The sequence below is a fragment of the Natator depressus genome, chromosome 3 (genome assembly GCF_965152275.1).
Source record: "Natator depressus isolate rNatDep1 chromosome 3, rNatDep2.hap1, whole genome shotgun sequence".
Lineage (NCBI taxonomy): Eukaryota > Metazoa > Chordata > Testudines > Cheloniidae > Natator > Natator depressus.
In genome coordinates, this window is record NC_134236.1 from 155,059,072 (window position 1) to 155,076,844 (window position 17,773).

At 44.2% G+C, this 17,773-nt stretch overlaps 1 protein-coding gene across 2 annotated transcripts in view; it reads right to left on the bottom strand.

The window, feature by feature from the left end:
* RBKS (ribokinase) overlaps positions 1-17,773 on the bottom strand; it is a 104,665-nt gene that overhangs the window by 45,388 nt on the left and 41,504 nt on the right. For both annotated transcript variants that reach the window (XM_074949127.1, XM_074949126.1), the window contains exons 3-4: positions 11,133-11,196; positions 8,795-8,857 (exon numbers count right to left, since the gene is read on the bottom strand). In XM_074949127.1, the coding sequence (XP_074805228.1) occupies positions 8,795-8,857; positions 11,133-11,196 (127 nt within the window). The remainder of the gene's footprint in view (positions 1-8,794; positions 8,858-11,132; positions 11,197-17,773) is intronic.

The following is a 17,773-nucleotide window of genomic DNA, read 5'->3' on the forward strand; positions in this document are numbered from 1 at the left end:
AGTCAGGGGACAGGGAGTGGTTGGAGGGGTCAGGGGTTTTTGGGGGGGCAGTCAGGGAGCAGGGGGGGTTGGATGGGTTAGGGGTTCTGGGGTGGGCAGTCAGGAGACAGGGAGCAGGGGGCGGTTGGATGGGGCGGGGGTTTTGGGGTGGGCAGTCAGGGGATGGAGAACAGGGAGGCTTGGATAGGCATGGGAGTCCCAGGGGGCCTGTCAGGGGACGGGGGTGTGGATGGGGACGGGGCAGTCAGGGGACAGGGAGGGTTCGATAGGGGGTGGGGTCATCGTGGGGCAGTTAGGGGCGGGGGTCACAGGAGGCGGCGGTCAGGGGACAAGGAGTTGGGGGGGGTTGCATGGGTCAGGGATTCTGAGGAGGGGCAGTCAGGGGGCGGGAAGTGGGAGGGGGCAGATAGGGACGGGGGTACAGCCTTCCCTACCCGGCCCTCCATATAGTTTTGCAACCCCGATGTGGCCCTCAGGCCAAAAAGTTTGCCCACCCCTGCTCTAAACTGACGGTAGAGAGCTTCTCCCATCGGTTTAGCTAATCCACCTCTGCAAGAGGCAATGGCTATATCGGCGGGAGAGGTTCTCCCACCAACATAGTCTGTCTACAGTGCAGCTTAGGTAGGTATAACTACATTGTTCAGGGGTGTGGATTATTCACACCCCTGAGTGACGTAGTTATACCGAAGTAATTTTGTGACGTAGACCAGGGCTCAGAACACACTGCCAAATACAACAGGGGTCAAATACATGTGAAAAAGCCCTCAAGCCATCAGTGGCATTTAAGGGCTTGTCTACACGGCCCCGCAGTGCAGACTATGGGGGCATGAATTGAACTATGCAAAGTATTGCCCTGTAACTGCCCTGTGTAGGCCCTGGTAGTGTGAACTAAAAGGGACTAATGGGACCACCTTAATGTAAACTAGGTACCTTTTAGTTCACATTAGCAGGGTCTATGCCCGGCAGTTACAGCACAACACTTTACCATGAGCTGCAATTCACGCTCCCGTAGTCTGCACTGTGGCCAACAGACTCTACTACATCTTAGCAGTCTCTCAACCTATCAGTACAACTGCAATAAGGGCTGCAGAGCTCCTGCACAGTATTTCATAGGCAAAAATGATAATGTCTGTAACTACGAAAGAATATTATGAGAAATAGTTGCTTGACAAACCACACAGTTCAGGAGCATAAGGACAAGTTTTGGGTGTGTCCATGGTGATGTAATTTCTCTACAGTCACTTGATGAACACATTAATAAGCCCCATTTGCCAGTATATTAAAATAAGATGCTACTTCCAGGTACCAGTTTCCTATTAGCCCGCAGGACCACAACATGTGTTTTACTTTATGCAAAGGATATTTCAGTCACATTGACATTCGTGTTCTGCATGTTTTTTGCCTTGTTTTGCTCGTCACTTCTAAATGTATATTTTGAAAAGCTTTCTGTGGGTACATGTACATGTAGTGCTTTGATACTGAAGTGTGCCCACGCTTTATAAAAAGTGTGAGAATTCAGTGTTCATGAAATGACTGAATAATAGCAATACCTATAGGCAACGTTAATTTAGGCAGGCACTGTGCTTGCTTTTCCACACACTGTTCTGCCAGTGCACCTCACGTCTACCCTGCAACAGTCCTGTTATTCCAGTCCTGTGCCCTCACTTTGTTTTGCTAATGCACCTTGATTATTGCCTGCCACAGTCCTTGCTGTTCCTTCTCTGGGCTTTTTCTATGCATGAAGGAATTGCCAGACTGGATCAGAGTAGTGGTTCATCTAGTCCGGTATTGTCTCTAGCAATGGCCACTGCCAGATATATCACAGGAAGAGGAATGTGCCAAAACTGTGACGGGGATAATATGGATAACCTACCCACTGAGGAAGTTTCTTTCCTATATAGAGATTGCCTTGTAACTGCTTCTTTATTTATATAAAACAAAACAGAAACAATATGCATAATAATTTTACAGAGTTCCTATAAACCAGTAATACATTGTTGGGGACAGGGTGCTGTAGGAATGGTAAAAGCAGTGGGGTAAAGGAGGTGAAAAAGGGATGCAGCAGTAAGTGGGAGTGGAAAGTGGGACTACATATCTGAAAAGGGGAAGTGTTCACAAAAACTGCTGGGGGCATGTTGCAGTTCTTTGCTTTGAGGGGAGGGGGGAATGCCACCATCTGCAAGGTCTTGTTGACAAGCCCACTTGTGAAGCTGGAGTTTATGTTTAGTAAGCACCTATCTGGAAGCAGTGAACATTTCCAGAAAACACAGATTGCGAAGGCTGCCACAAAAGCTAAACTTTAAAATGCATCTGAATTGTGGATTTCACAGGACCACATAATGGAAATATTGATCGTGACTCCATATATATCGAGTTCCATTTTGCTCCTAAAGCAGAGACTCAACCTCTTTGTTTTGTATGAAAAATACTCTGCCTTCTCCCCAAACGTACAGCACTTACTCTGCCTACAGAATTAATTTTCTGAGAATTTACAAGTGACTCTGGTAACTAGCTTATGAGTTAAAATTAATTATAGTAGAGTCCTTTAAGAAATTTAGCATTTGTGTCTCTTCTTTGTCCTGAATGATCTTAACAGAGTAATGCAGACTCTGCAAAGAACTTTAACTCTTCCCTTACAGGAATAAGACAGACTGATATAAGCTCTTTTATACTGACATAACTGTATCCACATGGGTGGGTTGTACTGCTTAAACTATACTAGCATTGCTATAGCAATACAACTTGCATGTGTAGACATACTCTTAACCCTGGTCTACACTATGAGTTTAGGTCGAATTTAGCAGCGTTAGATCGATTTAACCCTGCACCCGTCCACACGACAAAGCGATTTTTGTTGACCTAAAGGGCTCTTAAAATCGATTTCTGTACTCCTCCCCGACGAGGGGATTAGCGCTGAAATCGACATTGCTGGCTCGAATTTGTGGTAGCGTGGACGCAATTTGATGGTATTGGCATCCGGGAGCTATCCCAGAGTACTCCATTGTGACTGCTCTGGACAGCGCTTTCAACTCAGATGCACTAGCCAGGTACACAGGAAAAGCACCAGGAACTTCTGAATTTCATTTCCTGTTTGGCCAGTGTGGCGTGACCATGCAGAGCTCATCAGCAGAAGTGACCATGCAGTTCCAGAATCTCAAAAGAGCTCAAGCATGGACCAAATGGGAGGTACTAGATCTGATCGCTGTATGGGGAGATGAATCCGTGCTATCAGAACTCTGTTCCAAAAGACAAAATGCCAAAATATTTGAAAAAATCTCCAAGGGCATGAAGAACAGAGGCTATAAGAGGGACCCACAGCAGTGCTGCGTCAAACTTAAGGAGCTCAGGCAAGGCTACCAAAAAACCAAAGAGGCAAACAGCCGCTCCGGGTCAGAACTCCAGACATGCCGCTTTTATGATGAGCTGCATGCAGTTCTAGGTTGTGGCCCTACCACTACCCCACCCCTGTACATGGACTCCTGCAAGGGGGGACTCTCACACAACAGGGATGAGGATTTTGGGGACGAGGAAGATGATGATGATGAGGCGGAGGATGAAACCGTTCTCCCCGACAGCCAGGAACTGTTTATCACCCTGGTGCCAATACCTTCCCAACCCTCCCAAGGCGGGCTCCTGGATCTTGAAGGCAGAGAAGGCACCTCTGGTGAATGTACCTTTGTAAATATAATACATGGTTTAAAAGCAAGTGTGTTTTATGATTAATTTTCCCTGAAGACTTGGGATGCATTCACGACCAGTACAGCTACTGGAAAAGTCTGGGGATGGAGCGGAAATCCTCCAGGGACATCTCAAAGAAGCTCTCCTGGATGTACTCCCAAAGCCTTTGCAAAAGGTTTCTGGGGAGGGCAGCCTTATTCCGTCCTCCATGGTAGGACACTTTACACCATGCCAGGCTAGTAGCATGTAGTCTGGAATCATGGCATAAAAAAGCATGGCAGCGTATGGTCCTGGTGTTTGCTGGCATTCAAGCAAAATCCGTTCTTTATCTCTCTGTGTTATCCTCAGGAGAGTGATATCATTCATGGTCACCTGGTTGAAATAGGGGAACGTTATTAAGGGGACATTCAGAGGTGGCCGTTCCTGCTGGGTTGTTTGCCTGTGGCTGAAAAGAAATCATCCCCGCTTTTAGCCACGCAGTGGGGCAGGGGCCCGTTCATGCTGAGCTGTTCGCGTTTGTCTAGCAGGGATCTTCCCTGATACCAGTCACGCTGTGGGAGGAGGGGTGAAGTGATCATCCCAGAGAATTGGGTGGTGGGGGTGGTTTAGCTGGGTTTGTGCTGCACGTTAACCTGAAAACCGCAGCCCCTCCTTTTAAATGGCCAACCCAATGGGTGCTTGGTATGGGAAAGGAGGGCGCTGCTGTTTGAAACCATTCACCGTGAAACAGTCTACCCATTGTTCTCTAAAATGTCTCTTTTTAAATACAACTCTCCCTTTTTTCCTCCCGCAGCTGCAAATGTTTCAATGCTCCCCCTATCATGTCCATCCCAGAGGCGAGCGCAGATAAGGCGGCGAAAAAAACCGCACTTGTGATGAAATGTTCTCTGAGCTCATGCAGTCCTCCCGCACTGAAAGAGCTCAGCAGAATGCGTGGAGGCAGACAATGTCAGAATCCAGGAAAGCAGAAAATGAATGTGAGGAGAGGTGGCAGGAGCTAGATGATAGGTGGCGGCAGCATGATGAGAGGAGGCAATGCTGAGGCTACTGGAGGATCAAACTGATACGTTCCAGTGTATGGTTGAGCTGCAGGAAAGGCAGCATGAGCACAGACCGCCACTGCAGCCACTGTGTAACCACCCACCCTCCTCCCTAAGTTCCATAGCCTCCTCACCCAGACGCCTAAGAACGCGGGGGGGATGGGTGAGGGGGGGCCCTCCGGGCACCCAACCACTCCACCCCAAAGGACTGCCCAAGCAACAGAAGGCTGGCATTCCATAAGTTTTAAAGTGCAGTTTGGCCTTGTCCTTCCCTCTTCCCCTCCTCCCTCACCCCTCCTGGGCTACCTTGGCAGTTACCCCGTATTTGTGTGACAAATTAATAAAGAATACATGAATTTGAAACAACAATGACTTTATTGCCTCTGCAAGCAGTAATCAAAGGGGGGAGGGCGGTTGGCTTACAGGGAAGTAGAGTGAACCAAGGGGCAGAGGGTTTTCATCAAGGAGAAACAAACAGAACTTTCACACCGTAGCCTGGCCAGTCATGAAACTGGTTTTCAAAGCTTCTCTGATGCGCACCGCGCCCTCCTGTGCTCTTCTAACCGCCCTGGTGTCTGGCTGCGCATAATCAGTGGCCAGTTGATTTGCCTCAACCTCCCACCCCGCCATAAACGTCTCCCCCTTACTCTCACAGATATTGTGGAGCACACAGCAAGCAGCAATAACAATGGGAATATTGGTTTCGCGGAGGTCTAACCGAGTCAGTAAACTGCACCAGCGAGCTTTTAAACTTCCAAATGCACATTCTACCACCATTCTGCACTTGCTCAGCCTGTAGTTGAACAGCTCCTGACTACTGTCCAGGCTGCCTGTGTACAGCTTCATGAGCCATGGCATTAAGGGGTAGGCTGGGTCCCCAAGGATAACTATAGGCATTTCATCATTCCCAACAGTTATTTTCTGGTCTGGAAAGTAAGTCCCTTCCTGTAGCTGTTCAAACAGACCAGAGTTCCTGAAGATGTGAGCGTCATGTGCCTCTCCCGGCCATCCCACTTTGATGTTGGTGAAACGTCCCTTGTGATCCACCAGTGCTTGCAGCACTATTGAAAAGCACCCCTTTTGGTTTATGTACTGGCTGCCAAGGTGGTCCGGTCCCAAGATATCCAAGATATCCGGTCCCAAGATATCATCTTAGTATTCTGGCGCGTCAGGGCAGGGGAAAGCAAGTCACAAAGTTCCATAAAAGTGGCCTTACGCATGCGAAAGTTTCTCAGCCACTGGGAATCATCCCAGACCTGCAACAATATGCAGTCCCACCAGTCTGTGCTTGTTTCCCGGGCCCAGAATCGGCGTTCCACGGCATGAGCCTGCCCCATTGCCTCCAGAATGGCCAAATTGCTGGGGCCCGTGCTTTGAGAGAAGTCTGTGTCCATGTCCTCATCACTCTCCTCACCGTGCTGCTGTCACCTCCTCGCCTGGTTTTGCAGGTTCTGGTTCTGAACGTACTGCAGGATAATGCGCAAGGTGTTTACAATGCTCGTAACTGCTGTGGTGATCTGAGCGGGCTCCATGCTTGCTGTGATGGCATCTGCAGGAGAGCAGAGTGGCAGCGGAAGCCAACCGCACCGTCTGCTGCCAGCAGCACCAGTACACAACAGCGGCGGTGTCGGTGAGCTGAGCTGAGCGAGCTGCATACTTGCCGTGGTATGGTGTCTATAGGAGAGCAGGAGAGCAGAGATGCAGCGGAAGCAGTGGCTGATGACCTGGAAGGTGGATTCAGGAGAGCAGAGTTGCAGCGGAAGTGGGAGCCCATGACAGCCAACGTGGAGAAATTCGCTATTGAGGAGAGCAGAGTTGCAGTGGAAGTGGTGGTTCGATGATGACGGTTAGCAGGCCTACTGCACCGTCTGCTGAAAGCAGTATGGCGTCCGCACGCGAAAAGATTGTCTGCTGTTGCTTTCACGGAGGGAGGGGCGACTGACAACATGTACCCAAAACCACCCGCGACAATGTTTTTTGCCCCATCAGCTTAACCCAGCTTAACCCAGAATTCCTATGGGTAGTGGAGACTGTGGGAACTGTGAGATAGCTACCCACAGTGCAGTGCTCCAAAATCGACGCTAGCCACAGTACTGTGGATGCACTCCGCCGATTTAATGCACTTAGTGGGGACATACACAATCAACTGTATAAAATCGCTTCTATAAAAATCTACTTCTATAAATTCGACCTAATTTCGTAGTGTAACATACCCTTGATAGGTCAAATCTGCCAGGCTTCTGCAAATAAAATAGTCTCTTTTGTAACAGCACAGAACACAAGTACTCCTATTTTACTGTAATCAACTCAATTTGGCCCCAGATGGTTTTAAGGAGAAGTAACAACCATTACCACTACCAATTCCATACATCTGTTTGCTTTATAGCCTGGTCCTGATCGTGTTCTAACAGCAGCATCTATGTAAAATCTGAGGCCAGTTTTAGATTTGGTAACTTAATTTAGGAACTTTCCATTTTTGACTGAAATAAACTATGTGCCACAATGCATTGTTCAGTTCATCCCCCACATCACAAAACTACTAATGAACTTTCGTACCAATATCAGTTTCTACGAAAATCCACCGTAAACTTCAGAGCAGTGGACAATAGTCATGGCTCTGTTTCCTAGTGCTTCAAAAGTTTTTAATCCAGAAGTTTTTGTTTGTTATCCCTCAGAACAGATCACAGGGTTCTTGAAAACCCAACAGGTCACTCACTACTGTGTCAAGGTTAGATCATGCTCTTTCTTACTCTGCCCAGCAGAGGACTAAAAGGGGAAGTAAGACTCCATCCCTTACTCAGCCAACCTGAACCTTGGGTCCAGTGTAGAGCGCAGTCAATATTTCTTGGATATTCCTCCCATGGAAAGTGGGCAGAGAGGGGCTTGGAGTGGGCGATACTATGGCTCTGTCCTCTGCCTCCACTCACTGACCAAAGTAGCTGGCCAGGTACGAGAGGGGTGTAAGCTGCACTCTCTCAAGAGCTTCAGTAATTTACTTCCCAAACTTACTCCTCCAGAATGGGGGAGGGGGAGGGTCATGGAGAAACATCAGGGAAGGAATTGTGACTCTGGTATGTCTAGCTTAATTCATTGAACTAAAGGGAACTAAGGCCACTACTTCTGAATGTGAGTATCCAAACTAGGGTTTAATGTGCTTTAACTAATGCACTTAATATTTGCACCTAGCATTACTCAGATTACCTTTTCAGCTTGCCCTAATCACAATTCCCTTTCCAGGCCTGCTCCTGGGATGGAGTTGTCACATCCTGACCCTTATTCCGGGCTGAGTCAAGGTTCAATCTAGACGTTAGTAATTTTTTTCAAAGAGTTCACAGGTTAGCGAGTATGAGGCGGAATTTGTTTGAAAAGAAAAAAAAAACCCAGCAGAGGTTAAATTAGTCACTATGAAAGACAATATGAAAAACGGTCAATTCCCTCTTTTCTACCCCGTCCGAAAATATGAAAGTAAAGGTACATGCTAAACTAAAGGACAATTAATAAGTAGGTTAAATGCCACTTTTGGAGCATATGCACTACAGAAGAAACTCTGAGTCAAATATTATGGCAAGATTTTAAAGACAATTGGATAACCGGAGAACCAAAATATCTCTAGCTATGCAGACTAAGATAATAAGGATATTCATATTTAATAATTCCTGGCATAAATTCATCATGTGCTGGGGTCAGGAAGGAATCTCCTTTTCCCATTGTAAATCTGCTAGATACATTACAGGGGAAAGTTTTTTATATTTTTAAACCCCCCCACCCCCTTCCTCTGATGCACCATGTACTGGCCAGTGTCGGATTAGATGAATCAGTGGGCTAGTCTATTTATGGCTATTCGTAGGTAGATATGATACGGGTCAGATTCTCCCACCCTTACTCACAATGAGTGGCACTGTGCTCCACTAGTAGTCCATAGGATGAGTAAGTGTGGAAGCGTTAGGATGACAGAATTTGTCTATAAATGAGGGAAAAACCCACAACTAACAAGGGCCAGAGAAAAGTTTCTTTTGCGGCTTAAAGAGGCAGAACCTTTGCTTACTAGGGGACCATTCAGAACGTGAAATATGTACCTTCGCTGTTAACAATTATTGAAGCAGTTCCAGTAGCAGCATCCTCAGTCTGACCTACAAATTCTAAGAAAGGGAAAAGTTACTGTATGTATTATTTCAACAACAGTATGTGATGCAGTTCAACCTCCCATAACCTCCAACACTCAAAAATGCTAATAACTATTTCATGTGTAACAATGCCAAAGAAGCTTAACAACAACAAAAGAAGTGTTAACTTACACCCACAAAAAAGCAAATGTGAGTCCAACGTTCTTTAATGTAGCTATGTCTCTGCTTCAATGACAGCATTCTTTTATCCAGTGAAACAACAGATTCTAGGCTGGAGAAAATTAAAGCACTGAAATAATACAGCATATTTCCCCCTCTTAATTCTCTGTTGATTTACATTTCAGAAGGAACGGCAGCCTACATTAATGAAGATGGAAGATGTCGGGAGGCTGTACATTTCCTCTTTGGATTAATCCATTCCGTTAAATTATTATAGGCTGAGCTGGTAGTGTGGCCTGTTATTATGGTTGCCCAACACTTTCTGCTACAAAACCCAGTTTTCAGTTACACATAAAACTTTGCCAAACATTAACCGTTTGGAATGAAATTTTCCATGCCGGGTGATTGCCTCTGGCTAATTATTATTATTTTTGAAAATTTCAGTCAAAATGATGGTTGTTAGCAACTCAGAGCTACATTTGAGGGATGGTCCTGCTCAGCTCCTTACAGCCCTGGACTAGAGTAGACAATGCTCAATGCAGATGGAACTTTTGGGGACAATAGCTGCAAGGGTTTAGTAAGTTTCTACTGTGAATGTGTGTACTGCAATTTCTCAAAGGCTTAGTCCTTGGCCAAATTTGGTTGGATATTCACAAGGGATGGCAAAAGGCCAAACCAAACCAAATGAAACCACCACAATTTTTTAACATAGGCAAAGCAATGTACTTTGCCCTAGCCTCATTCTCAGAAACAACTGGACCATTCTGGGCTGAAATTTTCCAGAAAAATTTATCCTGAGGCCGATACCTGGCATGGAAAATTTCAACTTGAACAGTTAAAGTATGACAAAGTTATTTGTAACTGAAAATTGGGTCTTATAAAGGGAAGTGTCAAGCAACCTTAACCAAAGGCAGTACTAGCAGCCCTGCCTGTAACTGAGATAGAGAGGGAAACTAGGATTTAGAGACTTCCTGAAAAAAAGTGCATTTAAAAATGTGGCTGCACTCTGAGATATGTAAAAATAGCACTGCAGGGTTGGACTGTGATTACTTCATTATAATATATGGATCGAATGTACTCCGTTTACAAGCAAAAAGATATTTTCCTTAACTGCCAGCCCTGCAAAGTTAGCCTGGGATGTGAGAATCAAGCTGGATTGTTCACTTGTCATACAACATCATCAGATAACTGAAGTGCTAAAGGTTGGTGAAGACAACTGCGCAACCTCCCTGTCCAATTATGCCTTCAGTGACACTTGTGCATCCCCACTGCTTTCAATTGGGACTTACTCAGTAGTTCTGTTGAGCCTGACCCAACATCCACTGAAATCAATGGAAAGACTTCCATCGATTGTAAGATGCTTTGCATCAGGCCATTGGTGTTACACAAGAAGAAAGCAGCAAAGCAATGCAAGTCTCTCACTCTCTCTTAGCCATGTTGGCTTTGCAAGGCTAACAGGAGTAAAAGGCAACAACAATTTACTTTCATCACTGACGTGAATAGATATGACTCGGGACACACACGTATGCCAAGTAAGAAGGTTCCATTTGTATAAATTCACATTACAGAGTAGAGCCAGACCACACTTTAAGGCGGGACTAGTGTCTTTGTAGTGACTTTTACGAGACTAGAACTTTCTCTGTCTTTGAAGTCTTTCATGCCCTGACAATGATTTAGATCCTGCTATTTCCTGCTGTAAATCAACATTGAACATTTAGGCTAAAAATTAAGGGCAAAATTTTCAAAAGTGGACACTAATTTTGGATGCTTCAATACTTGGGTGCTCAAGCTGAACCTCATTTTTCAGTCATGCTAAGCATTTGCAACTCCGATAGACTTCAAATGGAGTTGCATGTTCCCAGAACCTCTGAATGTAAGTCTCTGGGTGCCTCAAATTGGGCATCCAAAATTAGTGGTCACCCTTGAAAATGTTGGCCTAAAGATTTAACATAGGCCATTTCAAACCAGACTGGACAAAGTAATGGCGAACACACTGCAGAGAACCACTCTGCACCAGAATGGGTGCGTGAATTAGACAACCTAACCAATCTACCCTTCCACCTCCTCCATCTCTAGTTTCAAATGTTATCTAAAAAATTAACAAATTATTTTTTTAAAACTGAAATTTTACCTGTAGAAATCCCATTTCTCTTGAAATTTTCAATATAATCATTGCCAAACGAGTCCTTCCCAACCTGCAAAGACATTATGTACATTAAATCTTTTACAGTCCACAAACTGATGTAATTCAACCATCATACACTAGACTTTATTTTACAGCTCTTTTATTTCAGTTACTTGATCAAATAGCATTTTACAGCTCTCTCTCACTTCTAAAACAAAAAGCACATCACAGATACAAACAAAATTATGCACCTTTCACACTCACCTTGCGTCACTGGTGTGACGTTGCACTCTACATGATTTTATGAAAATATGCTAATGAGTATGAATATAATGTAACTGGAATATGCTTCATGCAAAAGGTCTCTTGTAAGATATCATTACAAATCTTATAATCTACTGAGTGTGGTCATCCTATTTGTATAAATGTATCACTCTTGTATCTGAAACTAGAAATATGAAATATAACTCTGAGGTCCTATTGTAGTTATGCAAAGTATGGGCCATTAATGGTGGTTTGGAATCCTGATGGCTCCCATCAACTAGGACAATTGACTGTGGATGGCTCTGTTTGCTTGCAGGCCTTCCTGTGAGCCAGGCTGGAAGGAATGAGGGCTTGAAGTCTTACAGTGACATGTGATCATGTCACCTGAACTGGAATCCATCTTTAACCCGGTGCTTTTCCATTTAGGAGGAGGGGTGGGAACCCAAAAAGGGACAAAGGATTCCTGCCTTATGCAAAAGATATATAAGGGGTTGGAACAGAACAAAGGGGGCGGCAGTCATGAGAAATCCCCTAGCTACCACCTGAGCTGAAACAAGGGCTGTACCAGGGGAAAGGATTGGGCCCAGACTAGGAAGGCATCCAGTCTGTGATAGAAGCTTACTGGAACATCTCTGAGGGTGAGATTTCATCTGTAATCATTTTCTTACTGTATTAGGTTTAGACTTGGGTGTTTTATTTTATTTTGCTTGGTAATTCACTTTGTTCTGTCTGTCATTACTTGGAACCACTTAAATCCTACTTTTTGTATTTAATAAAATCACTTTTTATTTATTAATTAACCCAGAGTATGTATTAATACCTGGGGGGGGGGGGCAAACAGCTGAGCATCTCTCCCTCTCAGTGTTATAGAGGACGAACAATTTATGAGTTTATCCTGTATAAGCTTTATACAGAGTAAAACCAATTTATTTGGGGTTTGGACCCCATTGGGAGCTAGGCATCTGAGTGTTAGAGACAGGAATACTTCTTAAGCTGTTATCAGGTAAGCCTGCAGCTGTTGGGGGATATGATTCAGACCTGGGTCTGGTTTGTAGCAGGCAAATGTGTCTGGCTCAAACCAGGCAGGGTACTGAAGTCCTAAGCTGGCAGGGAAAACAGACTCAGAGGTAGTCAAAGCACATCAGGTGGCAGTCCCAAGGGGTTTCTGTGATCCAACCTGTCACAACTGGCATTATAATTCATTCATCCTTCTAACAGTAAATTGAGTATTCAGTGGCAAAAATCTACATTAAGAAAGAGTTATGGTTGCTTGGTGAAAAAAGAAAAGGAGTACTTGTGACACTTTAGAGACTAACAAAGGTGCCACAAGTACTCCTTTTCTTTTTACAGATACAGACTAACACGGCTGCTACTCTGAAACTGGTTGCTTGGTGGAACATTATATCCTTGCAGAATGCTGAGTTGAGCAAAACTCAAAATTCTGAAAACCAGGAAATGCACAATTAAGGTTGCCCATGCAACCTTAACTCTACCCTCTTTCAGCAATGCCCCAATTTGCCCAATTAACATACAAACATTTATTCTGCTATGTCCACCCTTGCTGAAATGTACAAACACTTCACCCCTTTTTACAACCTGTTCACTCTTACCCACACGATTCCCTCTAACATGCCACTGTAATAACACAGACAGTCCTTGCCCCAAAGAACTCACAGCATAAGTTATTTGGTGGATGTGTGCAGGGTTTATGTATGTGTTGGGGTGCATTGGCACAGCTTTGGGCTGCAAGGTCGGGGTCCACTGGCAGAGCTAGGGTTTCAGGGGGATTAGGGTGCATTGGCAGTGCTGGGAAGGTTATGATTGTATTGTATTGGACTGTTAGGACAATAGGAAGGTTAGGGTTGTATTGACAAAAGTTGGGGGTGCAAAGGGGTTGGGGTGTACCAGCAGAGAAATGGGGTGTAGGAAGGCAGCTATAAAAATAATATATAACAAATGGAAGACAGGGGAAGTTGATAGTATAAATAAATATAAATCAGAAGCTTTAAATCAGAAGGAATTGTAGAAAACTGGTAAGGGAAGCAAAGGGATACAAGGAGAAATTTATGGTCAGCAGTGATAAGGCCAACAAGGAGTCTTTTAAGTATATTAGGAACAAAAGTAATCCTAACAATGGTATCAATCCATTACTAGATGTAAATGGAACAATTATCACGAATAATGCAGAAAAGGTGGAACTGTTCAGCAAATATATCTGTTCTGTATTTAGGAAAAATAAAAATGGTGTAGTAATACATGAGAATACACTTTCCATTCCACTAGTATCTCATGAGGATGTCAAACAGCAGATACTAAAGTTCAACATCTTAAAATCAGCAGATCCAGATAGTTTTAAAAGAGCTGGGTGAGGACCATAATGTTGGATTTGTATAAGTCTTGGAACACCAGGGAAGTTCCAGAAGACTGGAAGAAAACTAATGTTGTGCCAATATTTAAAAAGGGTGAACGGGATGAGTAGGGTAACTATAGGCCTGTCAGTCTGACATTAATTTATTTGGGGTTGGTCTTGCTTTGAGCAGGGGGTTGGACTAGATGATACCCTAATCTTCTATGTTTCTATGATCTCAAGGCAAGATAATGAAGAAGACGATATAGGACTTAACATAAAGAATTAAAGGAGGCTAATATAATTAATGCCAATCAACATGGGTTTATGAAAAATAGATCCTGTCTGTCACAGAGTGTCCCTTCACCTAGCCGGTGAATACCGCAGCCTAGACTGTTCCTGTGGTGTCCTAGCCACAAACACACACAGACTGATTCTCTTTCACCATGTTGCATTTAATCTTCAGTGTCAAAGCATAACAGAATGTACCACAAGTTTACAGCAAGAGGAGTTTTCCACACAGTTCTCTTTTCTCTCTAAGGTGCACCCACTTAGCTCCCCGTAATTCCTGTTCCTTCCAAACATATCCCCCCTGTTACTGAACCAATTGCCTCATTAGCCCAGCAACTGCCACCCAAGCATCAGTAATCCCCAACAGAAACTAGTTAATTGACTTCAATTCAACCTCAGTGACAAAGGTGCCAACGTTAGTGCCCTGTCATGCTGTCAAACTAACTCCATATCTTTTTTTTTTTTTTAAATGAGATTGCAGGTTTGGTTGAGAAAAGTAATAGTGTTGATGTAAGAGACTTAGACTTCTGTAAGACATTTGACTTGGTACCACATGGCATTTTGATTAAAAAACTAGAAAGACAAAATTAACATGGCACACATTAAATGGATTGAAAGCTTGTTAACTGATAGTCTCAAAATGTAATTGTAAATTGGGAATTGTCATCAAGTGGGTGTGTTTCTAGTGGGGTCCCGCAAGGATTGGTTCTTCGCCCTACATTATTTAACATTTTTATCAATGACCTGGAAGAAATCATAAAATTACCACTGATAAAGCTTGCAGATAATATAAAAATCGGGGAGTGAAGAGTAAATAATGAAGATGACAGGTGGCGGATACAGAGTGATCTGCATTGTTTGGTAAACTGGGTTCAACTTCAAGCAAATAATATGCATTTCAATGTGTCTACATGTAAAAGTATACATCCAGGGAAAAAGAATGCAGGCCATACTTACATAATGCGGTCTCTATCCTGGGAACCAGTGGCTCTGAAAAAGATTTGGGAGTTGTGGTGCATAATCAGCTAAACATGAGCTCCCAATGTGATGCTATGGCCAAAAGGGATAATTAAAGCCTTGGATGCACAAACAGTGGACTCTCAAGTAGGCGAAGAAAGGTTATTTTACCTCCATATTTGGCACTGTTGCGACCACTGCTGGAATACTGTGTCCAGTGTAGGGGGTCCACAGTTCAAGAAGCGTATTGATAAATTGGAGATGGTGCAGAAAAGAGTCACAAGATTTATTAAAGGATTAAAAAACATAATTTATGGTGATAGACTCAAAGAGTTCAATCTATTTAGCTGAACAAGGAGAAGGTTAAGGAGTGATGAGATTACAGTCTGTAAGTACCAACATGGGGAACAAATATAATGGTCTCTTCAATCTAGCAGAGAAAGGTATAACATGATCCAATGGCTAGAAGTTGTACATTTTTAATGGTGAGAGTAATTAACCACTGGAACAACTAATCCAAGGGGTATGGTTGATTCCCCATCACTGGGGGGGTTTAAACCAAGATTGGACATTTTTCTGAAAGACATGCTCTATTATTTTGGGGAAGTTCTGTCGCATGTGTTATACAGGAGGTCAGGCTATATGATCACGATGGTCCCTTCGGGCCTTGGAATCTATCAGTCTATGAAGGAATGTTGGGGTACAAGGTTGTTGGGGTACAAGGTGGTTGGGTGTACTGGCAGAGCTGAAGGGTGTAGAGTGGTTGAGGTGCACTGGCAGAGCTGGTGGATGCCCCTCACCTGAGTGCCAAAACACTCTCCCCTACCCTCCCACCCATGACCATTATCCCCAGTCCTGTCATTGCAGTCACAAACCTCTCTCCCCGCTATTCCCTCATTCTTCTGCTTCCAAAACTCTCCCCTTCCCAGGAAACATTCACATGTCTACTTTTTCTTCCCCAAATACTTTGATTACTTTCCCCACAAACAACACTGCCACCCATGATTCTCAAATTGCAGCAACCCCCGGCCACTCACTCCCTTGGTCTTAGGAAGAGGTGTCACGAATCCACAGGATCTGTGTTATACTCCAGCTGTTAAACAGTCCTTTGGACCCCTTCAGTGTGCCAGACCCCAAGGGGTCCCTGTCTTCTTTAGGGGCAGACCATGTGGCCTCAAGATCTCCACAACTGAGGCAAGGTCTACACGAAAAAGTTAAGTCAACCCAGCTACGTCCCGACTGATGTAGTTAGCTGACCTAACCCCCGATGTAGACAGCATTAAATCAATGGAAGACTTCTTCCATGGACCTAGCTACCACATCCCAGGAAGGTGGATTAACTACAGTGACAGGAGAATGCCTCTGTAGTTAAGTGGTAGTGAGTGGCTATGCTGAGCCTCGAAGCTACAGCACTCCTGTTTCACACCATGAGCTCTGCCTAGTGAATCCAACTGAGATAGATTCCTGTTCAGAGACTTTTTACTCTCTTCAGAGATCAGTGCACCTCAGCAAGTATTTGTAATGACACCAGGCAGACTTTTCAAAACAGAGAAGGGTTTTATTAGTCAACTACAAAACACCGCTGGAAAGTCCTTAGAAGCAAAGGTGAAGACAGAGTTCAAGAAGACTGGCCAACCTCAGGGCTCTACCTAGCCAAGCTGCTGTACAATCCATTTTGGCTCTGTCTCCCTCTCTCTGTCTGTCAGTTCCAGGTGAAAGCTCCTGTTGCGCTCTAAAGGCCAGTCCTAAACACCTGACATCTTTCCATCCTTTGTCTTCCTCCTGAAGGACCCCCTTTTGAGTTTACATGTTCGCCTGCTGGGGTTTCCTGTTGCTAGAGGTCAATTGTTCAGTCCTTGGGGTTCCCATTTTCTTTCTGCATATTTCATTGATATGAGTGTTTCACCCAGCCCTTAACGACCCATTCATGTCACTCCACACAGTTACCGGACCCAAGCACCTCATGTCTCCTGCTCTGCCCCAAGACCATCTTAACCCTTCTGCACCCCCTGGGTAACAATCCCTAGTCAAGTAAGTTATCATGCATAACAATATTACAGAAAATTCCCACTTCATCACAGGGGGATTGTGATAAATTTATCCTTAGTTATGTTAATTGAAGGTGAGTTCACAGCAATCAATCTCAATGAGGTCGGTCGGTGATTTATCCTGTACCTTTCAGTTTCACAGTACAAGGCAGTAGAAGGAAACCGTGTTAGGGACAGCTATAACTCAGGAACCCCACAGTTAAATAACCCCAAGTCTGACACACTAACACTACCCTGCACCCCAATGAGGAACATCAAATTTCAAAGCAATCATTTGTAACCATTTGGATTGTAGAGCACTTATAAGAGTTGAGCTTTAAAGCTTATAAAATGGCGGGAATGGAAACCCTCCAGATGTTTTTCCTATATTGGCACATGCACACTTCAAAAAATTGTACATTTTCTTAAATACTATTCTCAGTTTGGGCCCTCAAAGGTTTAGTGAGTGCCATGCATGCACTACCTTGGGTAAAACTCAACAGAGCGAGACCATATTGACTAGCATCAATATTTATTTATTTCTAGCTCTGTGCAACAAAAACCCAACCCAACCCAACTGACCAAACATTTCAAAACTTTTTTTAAAATGTCTATTTTGGAGGGAATTATATGTCCAGAACCCTTGGATCAAACAACTCCAAATTTGGGTCACTAATTCTACTCTACACTCTCCTGAGGCAGACCATATTTCAAAGGAATCTGACTAAGCATGTCAATTTTGGAGGACTTAGAAAGGGGAT